This window comes from Telopea speciosissima, chromosome 10 (genome assembly GCF_018873765.1).
Source record: "Telopea speciosissima isolate NSW1024214 ecotype Mountain lineage chromosome 10, Tspe_v1, whole genome shotgun sequence".
Taxonomy (NCBI): Eukaryota; Viridiplantae; Streptophyta; class Magnoliopsida; order Proteales; family Proteaceae; genus Telopea; species Telopea speciosissima.
In genome coordinates, this window is record NC_057925.1 from 1,287,024 (window position 1) to 1,306,331 (window position 19,308).

General features: G+C 39.6%; 2 protein-coding genes across 2 annotated transcripts; both read left to right on the forward strand.

The window, feature by feature from the left end:
• The first annotated feature begins 332 nt into the window (after nucleotides 1-332).
• On the forward strand, nucleotides 333-1,944 carry LOC122641751 (protein ENDOPLASMIC RETICULUM-ARRESTED PEN3). Its single transcript, XM_043835041.1, has one exon. The coding sequence runs from the start codon at nucleotides 401-403 to the stop codon at nucleotides 1,850-1,852; it is 1,452 nt and encodes a 483-aa protein (XP_043690976.1). The 5' UTR covers nucleotides 333-400; the 3' UTR covers nucleotides 1,853-1,944.
• Nucleotides 1,945-3,532: 1,588 nt separating this feature from the next.
• Nucleotides 3,533-19,091, forward strand: LOC122642205. Its single transcript, XM_043835633.1, has 14 exons — nucleotides 3,533-3,614; nucleotides 3,765-3,859; nucleotides 3,972-4,034; nucleotides 4,133-4,219; nucleotides 5,372-5,470; nucleotides 5,931-6,026; nucleotides 6,198-6,263; nucleotides 6,364-6,454; nucleotides 7,836-7,903; nucleotides 8,010-8,075; nucleotides 10,018-10,068; nucleotides 11,905-11,969; nucleotides 12,947-13,028; nucleotides 18,854-19,091. Exons 1-13 carry the CDS (start codon nucleotides 3,533-3,535, stop codon nucleotides 12,999-13,001), a joined length of 984 nt encoding a protein of 327 aa, XP_043691568.1. The 3' UTR covers nucleotides 13,002-13,028; nucleotides 18,854-19,091.
• Nucleotides 19,092-19,308: the final 217 nt, after the last annotated feature.

Consider the following 19,308-nt stretch of genomic DNA (forward strand, 5'->3'; position numbering starts at 1 on the left):
CTGTGTTTATTATCGTTTAGAGGTATTAGACGGTCCAGCTTCCATCATGATTGTGAACGTACACCACCTGTCTTATTTTTACCATTTACAAGAGGAAAGATATGTACGGAAACAAAATTAAAATGTGATTGGCTCTCACACATCCAGGTCTGTACAGATGATCCATTCTCTTTTCCGCCCCTCACTTCCCAGGTCAATTCCCAGTTTCCTATTTTTAAGGGATAGTTCTTAAGGGTCGGTCTGGATCTGGCCTCTTTTTTAGCTTGCTGAATTAATGATTCAAAATGGTATTTAGTAATTCAATCGGAAACCCATCACGCCTCCAGCTTTCCTCCTGAGATAGATCTCATATACGACATCGTCTGTCTCTCCCAGCTACTCATTTCTCTCCCTGCTGGAGATGGAGATGGAAGGAGTCCAGGACGACCGTATCAAGCTCAACGTCGGTGGCAAACTATTCGAGACAACCCTCTCAACCATCCGAGCAGGCGGCCCCGACTCACTCCTCTCAGCCCTTTCGGCCCGGGACAACGATGGCGACGATGACGATCCAATCTTCATCGACCGAGATCCCGAGATCTTCTCCGTCCTCCTGTCTCTTCTCCGGTCCAATCGCCTCCCTGCCTCCGCCGCCCGCTCCTTCTCCAAGCAAGAGCTCGTCGATGAAGCTAGCTACTACGGCATCGAGTCCCACCTCAAGTACGCCATGACTCCCCCTCCCTTCCTAGGCATCGACGCGTCCCTCGTCTCCACCATCCGCCCCGCCGCCGACGGCATCCCCTCTTCGTTCACCGCCTCCGCCGGCGATGGCTCCGTCTGGATCGCCCACGGCGGCCAGATCTCCGCCTACGACTGGAACCTTACTCACTCGGCTACCCTACGAACCCACCTCGAGGACATCACCTCTGTCCGCCGCGTCTGGTCGGAGATTGCCGCCGTCGGCTCCAACACCGCCGCTGGCCTCCACTTCTACGACTTCTCCCGCTCTTGCAGAGTCGGATCAATCCAATGGACGGACTCGTCGGATCCCAGGATATACAAGGCCAGAGTAAGCGCCATCGCCGACTCGCCCACCTCCGTCTTCGCATCCTTCGAGTGTCGACACAAGGAAAACTGCGTTCTCTCTGTTGACAAGTCAAGTCTCCATGTGGCCTCCGAAATCGGTCGTCAGCCTGGGAGCTCCGCTAAGGCGATGGTCCCCGGGAAGCTAACGTGGCTGAGGGATCCCGGCCTCCTGGTCGGGAGCGCGGTGAGCTCCGGCGCGTTTGGGTTTGCCGGTTACATCAGGCTTTGGGATCCAAAGTCGGGTAAGGTGGTCTGGGAGACGAACGAACCCGGCTCGGGCCGGAGCAGCAGGTTCGGTGACGCGTTTGCTGACGTGGACGTCGACGAATCGGCCCTGTTCAAGGTGTGCTCGAAATCAGGGGATGTAGGGATCGCGGATCTACGGAAGCTCGGGGACGATCCCTGGTTTTACTTGGAGGACAAGAACTCTAGTTGGATGAAATCTGGAGCTGGAGCGGGAACGGGAGCGGGGGTAGGGAGTAGCGTGATCCACTGTTACAGGAAGCAAGTGTTCGTGGGAAAGGATGCAGGGTTAGAGGTGTGGTCGCAAGTGGAGGAGAAAGCAGAAGAAGGAAAAGGAGACGAACAGATAAGGAGTAATTGGTTGAGAGAAGGAGGGGTGTATAGGAGGAATTATGTGGATAAAGCTGAAGATGCAGAGAGAGGGGTTATCAAGAGGATGGAAGGTGGTGGGGAGAGGCTTTTCGTTAGCAGAGAAGGTGTTGAGGGTATTGAGGTGTGGGAAACATCTCATTCTTGTGGTACAATTCAGGTCTTGATTTTGTGAATTGTTTGTGATGTATTGAATTGTGCAACTACAAATCATTACCACTAACACCAATAACAGCATTTTATGTATAGATTTTTGTAACATATATATACCTTCATTTTTGTCTGTTCTTCGCACTTACTTTGGTAAGGGTTTAATGAATCTTCAAATTGTAATTTTTAGTTGTAGCTGTTGTTGGATAATTTTCAAGTTTCATAATCAAATTCAATTATGTGTAGAAATTTATCATGATGTTAGAGAGGGTTTAAATTCGTCTAGTAAAAGGCCCACATATTGATTGAAATGAGAAATTGTCAATGTGAATCTCATGGATCATTTTGTGAGAGGACTTATTGATTCATATCACAGTATTTCAACTCATTTTTTAGGAAGAGGGAGAGAGAGAAAGAGAGAAGTTACAATGGATATGATGTCTTCAAGAAAAGAAGATTATCATACCCCAAGTTGCTTAAAGCCCAAGTCTCAATACAATTAGCATGATAGTTTCAACTCTATGTACATGGAAGAAAGAACACGGCACAAAAAACTTTGTTGGGTTTGCCTTGTCGATGAGAATGGTGCCGATATCTGTCTGTCAATGGCTTCAGATTCTCATCAGCTAAGCAATATATCAAAACCTAACAATTTAAATCGATGAAAACATGAAAAAGTCCAGACGCAGAGCAGTGCTTCAACCTAGTCATTAACATGCACTCTTTTGCAGTCCTGGATTATAAGAATTCTATTTTACCACTTGACAAACTCCCATTGAAACTAAACATCTAAGATCCATCTATGCACAAAATTTGGGTTCCATGCAACATGACATGTGATATATTTGAAGATCGACTTAGATATACCTTGCCTTAAGGAAAAGAATTATGTGAATCTATGGTATTTTTTACGTCTACTCTCATATGAATATTTTTATTCATTTTTTAAAAGAGAAGAAATAAAAAAAATTTTTATTTGACTAAGCATAAGAAAAGTCTTAGGTTAAGAGAGCCCTTTTTTTTAAACAATACTAATAATAATAAGGGTAAGAGATCTCTACTTGGTCGCATGGTCTTTACACAAGCATCTGGGCTAATGGGTGAGCACACCTGGGTATCTATCTGGGGGGTACAGATGTCATCTCATGGTGTCCTATGAGAGGGATTAGGAAACACCACCAAGTAGAGATATTTTTCCCTAACAATAATAAGGGGGAAGTTTTCATATACGGCCGTGACCCCTCTCACAAAGAGTTGGAAAAGTCATAAACCCCCACCCATTAATTAATACCTTGAAACTCCCACCCTCTCACATACACGGCTTACGCAGCCGTGTATGGAAACTTTCCCCTAATAATAATAAGGGGAAGTATTCTCTATCGATGGAGTGCAACATCCACCAACACACCTCTCTCTATCTCCTCCATGGTTTGAGGTATCGGATCGGATCGACCGATATTGGACGGATCAGATCAGTATCGACCAAGACCGATCCCGATACCGATTCGATCCAACTGTACGGATAGGGGTAAAAATGTACAATAGCAGCTTTTTATTAAAAAAAAAAAAAAAAATAGGGACAAAAATGTCATATTTGCCCGAGTTTGAACGACCCCGATCTGATCCGATCCAGCCGATAACGAGATTACGAACCATGATTTCCTCTATCCATATGGATCATTTCACATGGGGAATAGAATTATAGATGGATGCACCCCTTCACAAAGAACATTATCTGATTATCCCTATTAATAAAAATAAGGGAGAGAGTACAACGGGACAGCAAGGTCATTTCACATGAGGAGGGAAGAGATAAACACAGCTATTCCCCAATAATAAATTCAAAAAAAGGAAATCAAAGAGAAAAAACGGCGGGGAAGATGAGTTTGGTGGGAGTGGAACCTTTCACGCATGAATGCCTTAAAAGTATAAATAAGATTTCCTTCACTTTGACCACTCCAAAGCAAAGCCCTACTCCTATTCTCCTCGTCGTCCTCTGGCAATGGCATCCAGAAGTAGCCCTCCTGCTCAGGTAAATCCTTCAATTAATCTACAAGTAAATGCGGCGTTCTAAACAACGATTTCCCGTTTTCCTTTCTCTTCTTTTCGTTTTTTTAATCTGCATCTCTTGTTTCTTCATCTAGACTCTGTCGTCTCGGGATGAAAGCAGCGATGATACCGTTTATAAAATGATCCAAGCTCATCAGGTGAGTTTAGGCTTTTACTTATTTGGAATACTCGAAATTGAAGATTCGATGTCCTTGCGTTTGCTTTCAATCTGAATTATACTTGGTATTCATCACAGGAAGCGACTGCTCGGCTGCCTCCAATTGAAGAAGTTCGGACAGTTCTGGATCGCAGTGTCCGGGGTGTGCTCTCTACTTTTTCTCAGGTATGCCATACATATTATTATGAATTCATATTGTTTTTTTTTTTTTTTTTTTCCTTTTTTGAATTGTCATTCTATCTCCTTTTTCAAATGGGAATTGGTAATATCAGTAGCTGCTATCAATATATACTGTTAAGTTTCTGGATGAAAGCCATTCTTAAGGGCGATTTCTTCTTCCTCGAAGGAAATTACAAGAGAGGATTGCCTGCTAATGCCCCACACTGTGTGTTAATGAAGGTGGATTTTGAATGAATCATTAGCTCAGAGTTACTATTCTTTAAGGCCATGTGGCATTTGTGTAGAATGACTTAAAAGACTAATTACAGGACACTGGAAAAGCTCCATGACCTGGAAGTTGACCATGAAATGATGTTGATAACTTCTGATTGTCACCAGCTACTCTTTGATGCCTTTCATGAGATGGTGTACAAAATGAAAAAGTGCTTTGAGCTTCTGGAACTTTGGAAATTTTGTGTGCAGTCTATTTTGCTTCATATATTTTTCTTTCCAAAGGTTAATCATGACAAGAATGCTGGAAATGGTTTTACATTGCAATAATCTTATTAAGTGCTTGAGATAGTTGTATAAACATTATGAACAAGTGCAAATAAAAACAATACTAGTCACTCAATCCCATTATTAGAACCCCAAAATGTGTGGTCTATGTTGAAATCGTGTTTGCTTGTCAAAGATTGTAAGATTGTAGAGGACATAAGAAAAATATTGTATATCAATATGGAAGAAAACTCTTTAGTCTATTAACACATGGCCAAGGACACAAGGTACGAATTATGAGGTGCATTTCTTCCTTTTAATAATATTGAGCTAATTCAGTCCCGAACCTTTGAAAATGCCCCAGCCTTCTCTTTTATCTCTTTGAAAACATCCATTACAGCAATTTATTGCGTGCAAGAGAAACAAACAAAAAATAATTAATAGATAATTTAATCAGTAAGTATAAATAAGCTCTTTGATTTCTGTTAGGAAAACCTCCCACACATTATGGTGAGTTCCTTCATTGCTGGCCTTCTCTGGTATGAAGGGGGCTATGATAAAGGATTTTCTTATCATGTAAGGCTATGAAATGATAATCATCTCCTAGAAAAAAATTTCAATTTAGGATTGACTTATAGCAAGCATCCTTTTCATTTGCAGAAATATGAGGGATATACTTCAGGTTCCATGGTTGACTATGCATGTGATCAAGATGGGATTCCAATATTAGCTATCAGCAGCCTGGCAGTTCATACAAAGGTTTGTATTGGGATTTCAGAACCTCTCTCTGTCCTGGTGATGGTGAAAGATATTGGAACTTGCTCATCCTTTACCTTTACTTTGGAGAAATACTTGAAAATGAGGGCATTTAATTGTTTAAAATCCACAAAATATGAAAATGCCTGATGGAGGCTGGAACTCAGTATTAAATGTGTCCCTGCAATCTTTTTTTGTATGTTTTGCATTGAAGTGTTTTAGATAGGGCCTCATATATCATTGGCTATTTGGATGGGGTAAAATGTATGACCGTCTTGACCTACATATATTCTTCTTAGTACTGGTCACGAGCTTATTCACTTGGTGTTGTAATTAATTTTCTTAAATAACAAATACAAGAACTTCCTATAATCCTTACTGCCTTCCACATTTTATTTTGTTTGACATTTTGTTGTTTCCTGAAGGCTCTGATAGTTGTCTGAAAATCTACTGGCACTTGCAGGATCTATTAGCTAATCCTAAATGCTCACTGCTTGTAGCAAGGGATCCTGAGGACACGACTGATTTAGTAATCACCCTACACGGTGATGCTACTGATGTAGGTTCCTTTTTCTCTGGGTTTCACATAATTCCAAATGATGATTATTTGGTCAATAATATATGTTTAATTTTCTTCCATTCGGTAGATGAATTGTCCTGTCATCAAAGCTTAAGTTTTTGCTTTTAAATATTCCAGTCATTTAGTTTTTTAGTATTGGTTTTCCTCTAGGTTACTGAACAAGATAGGGAAGCTGTCCGTGCTGCGTACTTGATAAGGCATCCCAGTGCATTCTGGGTGATTTCCTCATCTTCTCTAGGATTACATGTTAATCTCTTGGCACTGATACTTTTCTTGCTTTCGGTGGACTAATAAATAAAGCTTCCACAATTTGAAGGTTGACTCTGGAGACTTCCAATTTATGCGGATTGAACCAAAATTTGTACGCTATGTGTCTGGTGTTGCAACTGCTCTATTGGGATCAGGAGGTATTTGCAGGGTTTAGAATTTTGGGAATTTCCTAATAGCCATCAGTTTCTGGTTTCAGAGTAACTTAAATCTAAATTTTTCAGAAAACAGTCTCTCATATGTTCCATGATTTTAAAGGCAAATTTACTCTTTTTTGTTATTTTAGTACTGTCTATTGTTCAACATGATTGACCCATCAATAATATTTTGATACCCAAGCATTTAAATCCTCCATTACCCATCGGGCAGATTCAGCTCTCACTCCGCTTGGGATTTGGTTAGACATAGAGGGACCCCTTGTCCTTGGTACAGAGTTGTTTAGTTTCGTGGCCACATTCCTCGGCATAGCCTCACTGCTTGGCGCGCCCTTGCAAGCTGTCTTCCTACCCAAGCCTTTCTTCTTCATCGGCATATTCAGGTCCCCTCCAGCTGCTGTCTCTGTTGGAATGGGACTGAAGACGTCGATCACCTATTTTTCACTTGCCCATTTGCCTCTTCCATATGGACCCGAGTTCTTCGCCATTGCTGGCCTGATCGGCGCACTCCTCTTCCTCTCAGCAGGGAATGGATTTGGATCGACATGACATACGGAGGGAAGTCGATTTGCGACTCGGCTGGCAAGATCGCCTTTTGTGCCACTAGCTCCCACATTTGGATGGAACGAAACCTCAGAAGATGGACATCCAACTCCCGTTCCTTAGACATGATTTGGAAGGCCATCTTTTTTGATGTTTCATCTAAAGTTAGATCCCTCCCCCTCATGGATGTTAAGGATTCCCCAAGGAACAGGCTCATTGTTGTCTCCTAGGGTCTCCCTTCTTCCATTTTGCGCCCTAACTAGTCTCTAGTTTCGGCTTTTTTGCCCTTGGGCTTGTTTATTCCTTCTTTTTTCTTCGTAATATATTTTTATTCATCCAAAAAAAAAATCCTCCATTACCCTTTTTTAGGGTTTTGAATCCACCTTTTGGGTTTTTGTTATCACTAAGAAAACCACTTAGATTAAGTTCTTAAATAATGTGTATTGCATTAACCTTGCCCTAGCCGACCCCATTAAGTTGGGATAAGGCCATGATGTTGTTGCATTAACCTTGCCCCTGGATTCATACAATGGGATAAACACTAATTTTAGTTTAAGGAGCATTCCCTTATTAACTCCCTTATTAAATTTTAAAAAGAAAAGAATGATGTGTAAAATATTTGTGGCCTACCACATGAATAATAATCCCTCTTCTCTTGACCGCAGCCATAGAAAGTACTCAGCCACTACTATTGCTGTGTTTTCTCATCCAGGTTCATTTGTGCATCAAAACACATTGACAAATAAAGCAATTACATACCTCATACAGGTTTGTCTCCAGGATTGCTGATGTGTTTTGACGACATATGTTTCATTTGTTCCAGAATTTAACAAAGAGGATTACAAAGCTGCAAAAGTTGATCCAATAGCTCAGTTTTCCAATCCTGTTGCGGTATAAATGAATTCGGGGCTCTCTGCTATACTTCTCCATTTTCTTTGTATTTTACCTTTCAGCTGTCCTTGCCTATCCTCATCTAACTCCCAACGTATATTGGCAGTTGCATATGAATAAAGATCATGCTGAAGATACAAAGGTTATTGTGCAACACTCAACAGCAATTCAGGTAAAGCTGGGTTTTCTCTTTCATTTCTTTTCCCCCGAGTGTGTTTACAATAGCATATGTTTAGGGATAGGGACATAGGGTACAGATATGCCACTGGAGGCCACAAGGAAGTTAGGAGGGGGGGGGTTAATAATAGCATATGTTTAGGGATAGGATACGAATATGCCACTGGAGGCCACTAGGAAGTTAGGGGGCTAAAAAATCATGGCATTTGTGGGAATAAGCACCCTGGACAGATAGATACTGTGTTGAACTCTCTATGATGGAATTAGAGATAATTTAGTAGACGCATACTCAGGATCCTTAATCATAACATAGTTGTCATGGCATCTAGGCAACCCAAGGCGTTGGAAGGGGGGCCTGGACGCGAGGTGACCAAGGCCCCTAGACGCCTAGGCAATGCCTTGACAACTACAAGATGGCATACCTAGTGCACGAGGCTCCCACCACTGCAGGATCTGGGGAGGTCATAATGTCTCTCCTCTTTTTTCTGGTGGGTACCAACTTCCCGAGGTTAGTGTCCCTCAAGAATGAATTGATGTGCAACTGAAATTCCAAACAGACTTTCAGCTGAGTAAGCCTTCAGATCAGGCCTACTGCAACCCTTCACGAATTTCCTTGAGTTCAAGCAGGACTGACTTGATGGTGCAATCCAGTGCCTGACCAAGGTTAGAGTCTTTTCATGATGACTAGATGACAGGTTATGACTCCAAACCATCCCCCTTGTCCTTTTGAAGGAACACCCTCGGTTTATACCTTAACACCAGCTCTCAATGAAAATTTAAGGTAAGGGGAAATATTGTATTGTATTGCCCCATGAGAAGAGGAATGAAAGCCCTCAACAAAGACTCAACAATGACCTTGCACAGCTCAAAGAGCTCTTGATCCCATTTTTATTTACTCTTTTTTGGGTGGAACTAAACACTTTAAAATTGTAATTTTTCAACCCAAAGGTGGCATATAGTTGCAGGGAAAGAGACCTTTTTAATCATAGAAATAGGGGAACAGCTTAGTTGGGGAAAGGCTTAGTTGAATTGAATTGGGGAAGAACTTAAGGGCAAGGAATTAAGTTTTTCACATACTTTGATTTTAATATTACCTTCACCTGATTACCTCCCAAGTCTCAACCCAACCACCCCAGGTAAGATGGAACTCAACAGTTGGAGACTTTACCACCAAGCCAAGGATGGCACCTCGTATACATTGATTTTGTCCCCTGGGAAATTGGAATCTTTCATCAAAATCAATAGTAGGTTTCTTGGAATTTTGTTGTGAAAGTTAGGGACTGTTTTTTCAAGTACAAGTAAATATCTAGGAATGATTAGATGCATAAGATAACCATCTAAATAACCTACTTTGGAAGTCCATTGCACTGGCTAAGAATGATTATTTGCCATAACTATATTACTACAAACTAAGGTAAGAAAGCATACAGTATTTAATGACCATCTGCGAGGGAAATACAGAATACACTCCGATGTATTTTCCATTGTTATATAAAAAAGAGTGTCCCAGTGCACAAGGCTCCTTCTACTGCAGGGTCTGGGACGGGCAAATGTACTATTATTTTCCATCATTATATATATACTATTATTGTATGCTCATTTATCTATTTTTTTATTTAATTGAAAAAATTTTAAATGAATAAAATACCAAGAGCAGCCATAGGACCCCAGAACATTTTGCACAATTTGTAAGTTCTCCACATGTAATATAACTTGCTTTAACATGCATGATCTTATTCTCTGTAATTAATCTTATTTTTAACTTATGCATATGTGAAAACTCAAATTTTGTCCATCTCTCATTTAGTCTGAATACTTTGTCTGAGTGGTTAGTGCTGATGTATTGAAATGTGTTGTTGCCTTACCTACAAAAGAACAAAAGGAAAAAAAGATAATGGCTTTGGTAAAACTTACTGAGTACACGATTTCTCTATCAGGTTGATCATGCTTCCATGTTGGATTTGGATAGTCTTGGTTTCAATGTTAAGGTAATTCTGGAGCTTAAACTATGTAGATGCTTGTTTCTTTGGCTTTTGCGTTTTAACATGGAGAAATCTTCGATCTTTGTTTGGGACGGGCATAATTGTCTATATCGTGCATGTTAAGATAATTGAGATTCACCATTAGATGGGTCACAGTTTGGAGATTATATACAAAGATCATCTTCATTGAACGATCACAGCTGTTGGTATTAATTGTATAACTTGGATGGCCAGAAGACTCTTAAGAAACCACAATCTACTAAACTTCAAAAGATGGTTAAAATTAAACTGGATCTACTGATTTGTCCATGTAGCCAATAATGTCGGACCCACTAATTATTGGCTTTGACCATATAAACATGTGACATGTGGCTAGTTTTAGCGACCCAGAGCTGTGCTTCAGATTTTGTGTCACAGGATTCAAGATGTTTCTTTTGACATGTTATGTGGATTAAACTGTGAGGTATTAAAGTCAAAGTGGTGGTGGGATTGGGCTTGAATCTTTTCAAATCTTTTTCCCTTTCTGAATGACGATTTTATTAAGAACCATAAAAAAAATAGTATTACAACAAGAAGTGTGAGTGGACTCATATATAAGATCAAGGCAGTATGCTACTCCATGTGGCCTGTCTGTGGCAATGAAAGAAGTTGGGTATCGCATGCTGTTCTTTTAAGTGTCAAACACAGGTACTCAGGTAGGGCTCTTTAAAGTGTCCAGGTAACATAGGCAATGGTAAAGAATAACAATCAACCCCAAGTTATCCACCTATTCTCTATGGGTAGATGCAACTTAAATAGTCTTCATCATGACATCTCTTGCCTAATTTGTCAGGTATCAAATTACTAGATCTAAACCTCAATGGAAATGACATGCTCCTTGCAGAAGCAATGTATCTAGCTCCCCTTACTGGCTGGCAAGTATCTTTAGAGATCCCATCAGGCCCAATTTGGGAAATTCCTTCCAAGAAGGGTTCTAATCTCAGCCAGTAAGTCAGCTGTGCTGAATTGGGCTTGTAATACCATTTTTTCTTTTGATATTTAGGCTGTGTTTGTTTTGCTGTAAAACATTTTATGGTACTTGTTGAAGACCAATACAACTTTGTATAAGAATTACGAAGGGGGGAAATGTTTTGTTGAAATGCAATACAAAAAGTTGGAAAACAACATCCATTTCAAATTTCAGGATGTTTTCCCAAAATAGTGATGGTGTCTTGATCATTGGTACTCTTGGCAATTCCACCCATCATATGACTATATTCCTTGCCTCAATCAATCATTTTCAAATGTGCTTCTTGACCATGTATGTCCAACTGAAAAAATGCCAAATGACAGAAAAATATATTTATAATTATTTTTTAGGAAAATTTTTTACGTTGAAACAAATGGAGCTTTAATGTTACATACAAGTCATGAGTATTCATTGCCAAAAAAAAATGAGTATTGGAGAAACAGAACTGGTAGTTTTATTCGTTTGAGTTGTGATTTACATTGTGTGATTTGCATGCATTATTACATAATATAAGTTATATCACATCATAGAGGATCCATACCTAAATCATTTAATTTTAAATCATGAGTCTTGTGAACCATTTTATTGCGTCATGCTACTATGTAACCTGACAACATCAGGGCAGTTTAGATATTTTTGAGAATCAACTCTTATAGAAGTTGTGCTTTTGAATTCTTTCTAAACTGCACATGTAAAAATTTTTATTTTGGGGTCTTTGATACAGGTGTGCTGTACCTGTTTGCGATTTTCTCTTTATTTGCTCCATTTACATTTTTTAGTACTGCCTCGGAAATTTCTCTTCTATTTTGTTCTGAAATTTTCATTTTTATTAGGCTGTTTATCAAGGGAATACCTTCAAGCTTCGAATACCTTTTCCTAGACGGGCAGAGGATAGAAAGTAAGTCATTTTTGCTCAACTGAATGGTGAAGGGTTTTTACTATCTGAAGGAGACCATTTGATCTGTCGTTTTTCTTATCTGCCCTTCCATATTGCTCTGTTGAAATCAAAACTGACCTGCAAGATAGTATATTTCGCTTGTAGACTTTATATCTCACATTTATAAATTTATATAATCCTCCAAGATATAGAACATTATCTCAACCATGGTCCTTGGGGCTTCCTGGCTGTAAGGCTGCTGGTTAAATGCATCACATGTAGGATTCTTTCTGGTTTATGTAAATGTGGTTATCAATGTAACACCTTTTCTGTTTTTTAAATAGATCTACTGGATACCTTTTTGTTGGATTTCTATGTTTAAATTCTAAGTGCAAATCATAATCTCCCTGCTTGTGTATCATGGGAATTGGCAGATAGGGATTATGAATTTTTCACATCTTCATTGCTTGTTATGTTATGTGGTTCAGTGATAGCCTTTTTTCAACTTACAATTAGTGTTTGTGAAAACAAAGTGGAGGTCGGGCTATGTTGGCTAGTGATCAATGGTTCGACATTGTACCATCTGTTTCAACAATCTGACCCAAAAAAGCAACAATGAAAGATGGCAGCTATATTACTTAAGGCCAATTTTTAACACCAAGTGGGGTTGTATGCTAATAGATACTTTCATCTGTTGGAGGTTGTGAGTTCAAATGTTTGTTAAACTTCCTTCACATGTTATTAAAAATCTTTTTTAGTTTATTCTACAATAGCCCTATGGGCTTACCTGCTAATATGATCATCTGTTTGATGGTCTAATTTTGTTCTGATGGTCTTTGACAAAGTCAATGGTTTTCAGCAACCTGCTGTATGGAGAGCTAGTGGAATTGTAACTGGGGCTGGTCAACAGTTATGGCCGTCTGACTGTCTAGTCTGATTTGATTTTAGAACTGTTCGTATCTTTCTTCTTTGTGACTTTCTTCTTTTGCTTCTTGTAGGGATGTAAGGACTCTAGTAGTGGAAATGTTTCAAACCGCTAAAGCCTCAAATTAATTAATCCCAAAGTTGAACTGTGAAAAGGTATGGATTCGCCAAATTTGCTGTTAATTTATTTTTCTTTTCAAACACTTTGTTTTTTACTGCAACATTGTCGGGTGGTAATTTATTTTTCTTCTCGTCTCAGGTTCTATCTTTTTATTCTTTCTTTATTCTCTAAATATTACTGCTATTTCATCCCTGCTGTTAATATTGCCTGGGTATTTAGAAGAATTAGTTGAACTCCCTCGCTGTAACTCTGTTTGACTCGAGGCTTTGGTCGAAGGAAGCACTACCATATTTTACCTGAACCTTAGACTCACACACCCAAAAGCCCCCTCTGCTGTGAGTTGTAAACCGGCAACCACGGTGCGTTGCTATTGTGCTGCCAAAATCGATTTCAGAAATTTTCTGTCACTCCTTAATGGTTCTCTTGGGTTCTTGTTGGTTGGATTGAAGAGAGTTTTGAGTTAGGGAGTTAATCCCAGAATTTCAGCTCGATTCATCTTCAAGGGAGAGCGTTCTCCCCAACATCATGAGTTCAGTTTACCACCCTGTGTTACCTGCGAGAGGTTGAAGATGATGTTTCTGTTATTTACAATTAGACTCATGTGTTGAATTCCATTAATACTCTTCCTCTTTATGAATTGTTTCAGAATTATCCCCTCCTCAAATACATTTCTTGAATTGCTCTTATTTTAAACAAATGTTACCAATTGAATCCTGATATAGTTTTTTCTCTCAAAAGAAGCCTTAACACTGTTCACATAATTTACGAAATTGCCATAGCACTGTTAAATTTGATTCATTTGTTACTGGTGGGCCCTTAGCAAACCCAAATAAGGTTTCCGAACCCGGGATCGCATCAGTACCTGTACTCCCCTCAATTGTTTGTTCTCAAGTATTTAATTTTCTTTCCCATCTTTTTTTCTACCTCAGCCTTCCACTCCTTAAATTTAGTGAACGTCTCACTTTTATGCTTCATGAAGTAGACCCAGACTTTCCTTGAGAAAACATCAATGAAGGTTACAAAGTATTTTGTCTTACCTTTAGATTTGATTGGCGAAGATCCTCATACATCACAGTGTACATAATCAAGCACATCCTTGCTCGTATGTTTTCCAGTTTTGAAGCTAACCCTGCACTGCTTGCCGAAAACACAATATTGGTTTACAAGTTTTCCCCCCTTTCAACAACTTCCTTTTGTGAAGTTCTATTAATGTAAGACCATAGTTCAAAAACTTGTCTCTACTCGGTGTCTCGACCAGGTCGAGACAACCAAGATCTCGGCGAGTTTGTGCTTTTTTTTTTTGGGTTTCGGTATATGTTTTGGTGGACAAATGGCCCCACTTGGCTCTAAAACTTTAAGGGAAGCTTGTTTTAGGCTTAATAAACATATTTAAATCTCAAATGGTAAAAAAAAACACCCAATTTGGTGTTTTAGATTCGCTCCCTTGCTAGGCAGTAAACGTCGAACCCTTAATGTAAAATTGCTTATTCTACACATTGTTTGAGTACTATGAGACATAATTGGCTAGTAAAACAAGTAAATTATGCAATAATGAATAAAGACACATATATTGAATTAGTATTTCAAAAATAGTTAAAGACTTAATGTTTCTACTACAAACTCCTCCATGTGAAGTGTTCACAATGCATATTAAATAGACACCCTACTTCACTAGTCTTCCATGTCCCAACTCTCAACAATACAATCGATCTCTTTGTAGGATGTGGTAACCCCCAGTAGTGTATCGCAATTGTATTGAGTGATGATGTGGCCAAAAAGTCAAGAAACAACGTTTTCTTCCTTCTCTATCGAGTTACTTCGAAATTTCGAAGTGTGCTCTCGAGTTGGTTTTTTTTATAAGGTAGAATGTAGCAGTTTTCCGAAATTTCAGCCAGACAGTACAAAGTACGTAAATCTCGCCGGAATTTCGGTCGAGATATTCGAGTTTGTGCATATTCTGTGTCTCGTATGCTAACTCGTCTCGAGAAGCTCAAAATTCTCGAGTTTTCCGAGATCTTGCGGCGAGTTTTAGAACTATGTGTAAGACTAGATTAGGGTTAACCTAGTCCCAATTACCCACAACACAAATAACCAAATAGCAGCCAAAACACTGCAACCGCAGGTCTGAAACAGAGGTTTAGCATCAGAAATTGCTAACTCCAGAACCAGTAGTTCCCCAACTCGTGTGGGACTGATACTCCTACCAAGTAAAGGTCCAATAGGGGTGATGAAGCCCTCGAATCTCAGCTTCAATTGATGGTTGAAGAGGGAGATACCAGCAGGTCACTAAAATAGAAGGTAAACTCAGATTTAGTAACTTAGTGAGTAGAGACCAAACCAGCCGGCAGAATCTCTTCAAACTTGGATTGAGTAGAAGAGGTATTGAGGGGAATGTTTGCTCTACATTTCAGCCAATTCTAAAGACTAACAGCAGAGATATGAGACAGACTTGAAAATAGAAGGTTTGATGAGATCTGGCTAACCAGCAAGAGCTTGGACTCCAAACCAGGGATCGAGTGGGCCTCCTGTAGGTCTGATTCAGCCCTCCAAATATCATTGTCGATGGGAGGAAGGTTGCTAAGTTTAAGGCTTTCGATGATAGCAGCAGGGAATTAGAAACAAGTGCAGCCGCAGGTGTGTATATGGTCTTCCTTGTCTCTGATCAGCAACAGCAGCTCCAGCAGTGGTTTGGAATGACTTCTGGTCCTTCTCAGATGTAGTAGCAGCAAACAAATCTCAGTCACAAGTAACAGCTGAGGTGTGGCTCGATTGAGAAGAAGAAGAAAATAGAAATAGGAGATAAGGAGATTCGGCTCTCTCAGTCCTAGGGGTTTTGGCTCTCACCAGCCAGGCCTATCAGCCTTTCATCCACACAAGGGATAACAGAATCTTCGTGCTTCAAAGCAAATTTCATTCAACTATTCAAAATCGTGGAAGGGGGGGGGGGCTTCTAAAAGCCATTACAAATATATAGAGGGCCATGCTTGCACCTCAAGTAACAAAGAAATAGAAACTTAACATAAAAATAGATAGTAATATTTAGAAAATAAATATTACATAAGAATAGAAACTAGATATGCTGCGGCTGGATTCTTCTTCATGTGGACCCCACTTGATGTCCTTCAATTCAGTGGCTAAGTCATGTGGTCCCCACTAAGATTCGGCCAGCAGTTGAAGTCAAAATTCTGTCAATAAAATTGACAGTAAGACCCTTCACTTAAAGACTTGAAGTAGCTAATAATTAAAGACTGATCTGCCCCACGATTTTTCTAGGAATATTCTCACCAAGCCAAATCAAGGGGCTGTGACACTGTTCATATGAACAGTTTTTTGGCCTCTTTTTCTTCATGTTTTTATCTACATCATCTATCATGCCTTTTTCTCCATTATGCCCCAGCCGCATATGCCACAGATGTGTATCATCTGTATTTGACTCTGCATATGTGCTCCACTTGTCACTGTACTCCCTGTGAGTTTGTATAGGTTTCCAATTACCTGGCCTTTCATGATAACCATAGCTCCCATAATAACTTTGAGAACTCCATCTGTTGTTGTGTACTTGTAGCCATTGGAGTCAAGTGCCCCCAAAGATAGTAAATTTTTCTTTAGTACTGGAACATGTCTTACATCTGCTCAAGTTCTTACTATCCCATCACACATCTAGATTTTGGTAGTATTTATTCCAATGGTCTTGCACATTGCATCATTCACTATTAGAATAGACTCACCTTTATATGATTCGTATGTATCAAACCAATCCCTGTGTGGACACTTGTGATACAAACAGCCAAAATCTACAATCCAAGAATCAGAGTGTTGATTCTTACCCAAGGTACTAAAACTTGGGTCTCGGTGCCATCTCGGTCCCTCAAAAAACCGAGCCAAGTCGAGATCTCGGCGAGTTAGTGCATTTTTTTTTTCCGACTCGAAGCCTCAACTCGGTGGGTTTTAGACCTATTTTGGGTCTGAAACTTGATATTCAGCCTATTTTAGGCCATTTAAACACAATGGTATTATTAGATTTTGCAAAAACAAAGTCCAAATAGGACTTTTACATCAGACCCGAAGTTGGTCGGCGACGACGTACTAAAATACCCTACTCTACACATAAATGACATAATTTAGTAATAGAAAGCTAGCAAAACATTCAATCAATAGTAAAACAACTTAATAAGCATTAGAAATGTTAAAGTGATACATCCAATTGTTTAACAATGTTACAACTATCATCACATAAGCTGAGATTGAATCACGTATTCAGTCCCCACTCGTGCCACATAGTCTTCCCATGACATAATGTTGCTGCACTATTGCATATAATGCTCCTTAGCATTCATATAAGAGTTGACATCAGCATATGCCAAGGTCCCCTATCCTAGGGTATAGCTGTTGCCATGAGGCGTGAGACGGTTGCCATGAAGTGTGAGATCCACTGCTACTATCATATTGAGGCATGTATGGGACTGGGAATATGGGTCTAAAGCCAGACCCAGTGCTTTGATTGTCAAACTCATGTGTTGACTGGCCAAACTGACCATAGGTACTACATTCAGAACCGGTGCTCTCCTGGCCATAATCATAGTCATGATAAGGCTGAGATGAATGCCACGACTTATGCTCACTACCAGTATCTATACTCATGCTTCCGGATGTGAATGTACTCCAATTGGGAAGAAGAGAGGACTTTGGACAGAAATCGTCGAGATATGGCGAGTTCTGTCGAGTTAGGTGAGCTTTTTAACTATTAGGTGGGTAAAAAAGTGGACCGAAACCGAGATCCGAGATCTCGCGAGTTTTCGAACTATGTTTTTACCTAATGATATAGAGAGTACATCTCCATCATCTCCTTTCGATCTATCAAACACAATGGCTTTCTTAGATGCCTTATCTACACCTTTCTTCTTCAAGTCCTCCTTCCTCTTCAAATGGCCTTTCCTTTTTACAATAGTAACAGGAGAGTTTGGTCTTTGCCCTTTTTGATTTGATCTCCCCTTTTCTACTCCTTGACTTTTCCAAAGAGATCTTCTTGTGATTGAGCACTGCTGGCCCGCTTCCTTTTCATTGGACTTAAGGGAAATATGACTTTGTTCATCTCAAGGGTCTCCTTCCCGTACAAGAGAGTCGTCACCAGGTGATCATACGATGTTCGAAGCGACACTAGCAACAATAAGGCTTTATCTCCATCTTCAACGAAACCTCCAGACTTGCAAGTTGGCTTATGATCTGATTGAATGTGTTTAGTTGTTCCAATAGATTAAATCATTCTTCTATATGTAGAGAATACAAGTATATAACTGCTTCTTCACGAACAACTTGTTCATCAGGGACTTCATCATGTAGATACTTTCGAGTTTTGCCCATACTTCAATGCAAATTCAAGATCCACCACATATTGTAGATCGTCATTTGATATATTCAGACGAATGGCGCTTACCGCCTTCTCTATCTCTTCCTAGTCTTGGTCACTCACCTTTCTGCTTTCTTCGATTTCCCCAAAAGAGTCTTCGGCAAACCCTGCTGTATCAGAAGATGAAAGATCTTCTGATACAGCAGAGTTTTGCAAAGCATAAAGTATATCTTTTTTATTCTTTGTAATATATTAAAATGTTAGAAATATCGAACATATTGTATACAATGACAATACATGAGGGATTAAAGAACAAATTGCTTGTCTTTGTATTATTCCCACAATATCTATTGTATTCTATATGTATTATATGTATATTAAATGAAATATATCAATTTGCACAAATAATACAAAATGCACATTATATAGTAAGCCCTATGCCTTTAATTTTAAAAAGGATCTACTATGTTAACAAACACCCACTGTCTTCTAACCTTAAATTTGGCCATGCAGGATTATGTATTCTCGGATAATTGGCCTCGAAAATAAACAAAGATGAATATCTGGCTTTGCTACATGAAATCAGGAAATTGATTGCTTCCAGTTCATGTTAGAAACTTGGTGACCAGTAGTAATGGTTTGCTCATTCTTTTCCTGGGGAATTTGCTTCTTTACTGTAATAGGGTGCAAGAGGGCCTTATATAAAAACAGAAATGATATCTTGCAGATATAGCATTGTTATCAGGGGTTGGGACCAAGCAGCCTAAGATTAAAGATTACAAATTTTTCATTTGAGTGGACTAGAAAGACTGTTCTCCTGCCTATAGTAACATAGAGCTACCCACAAGGAGGGTTGGTGGCTGGTCTGTGATTTAGGACTAGTAAGGAGCCATTGCCTGATGAAGAGTGACCACTTGCAATCCTAATCCAGAATTAGTGCAGCCCATGGTATCTTATTGAATGATTAG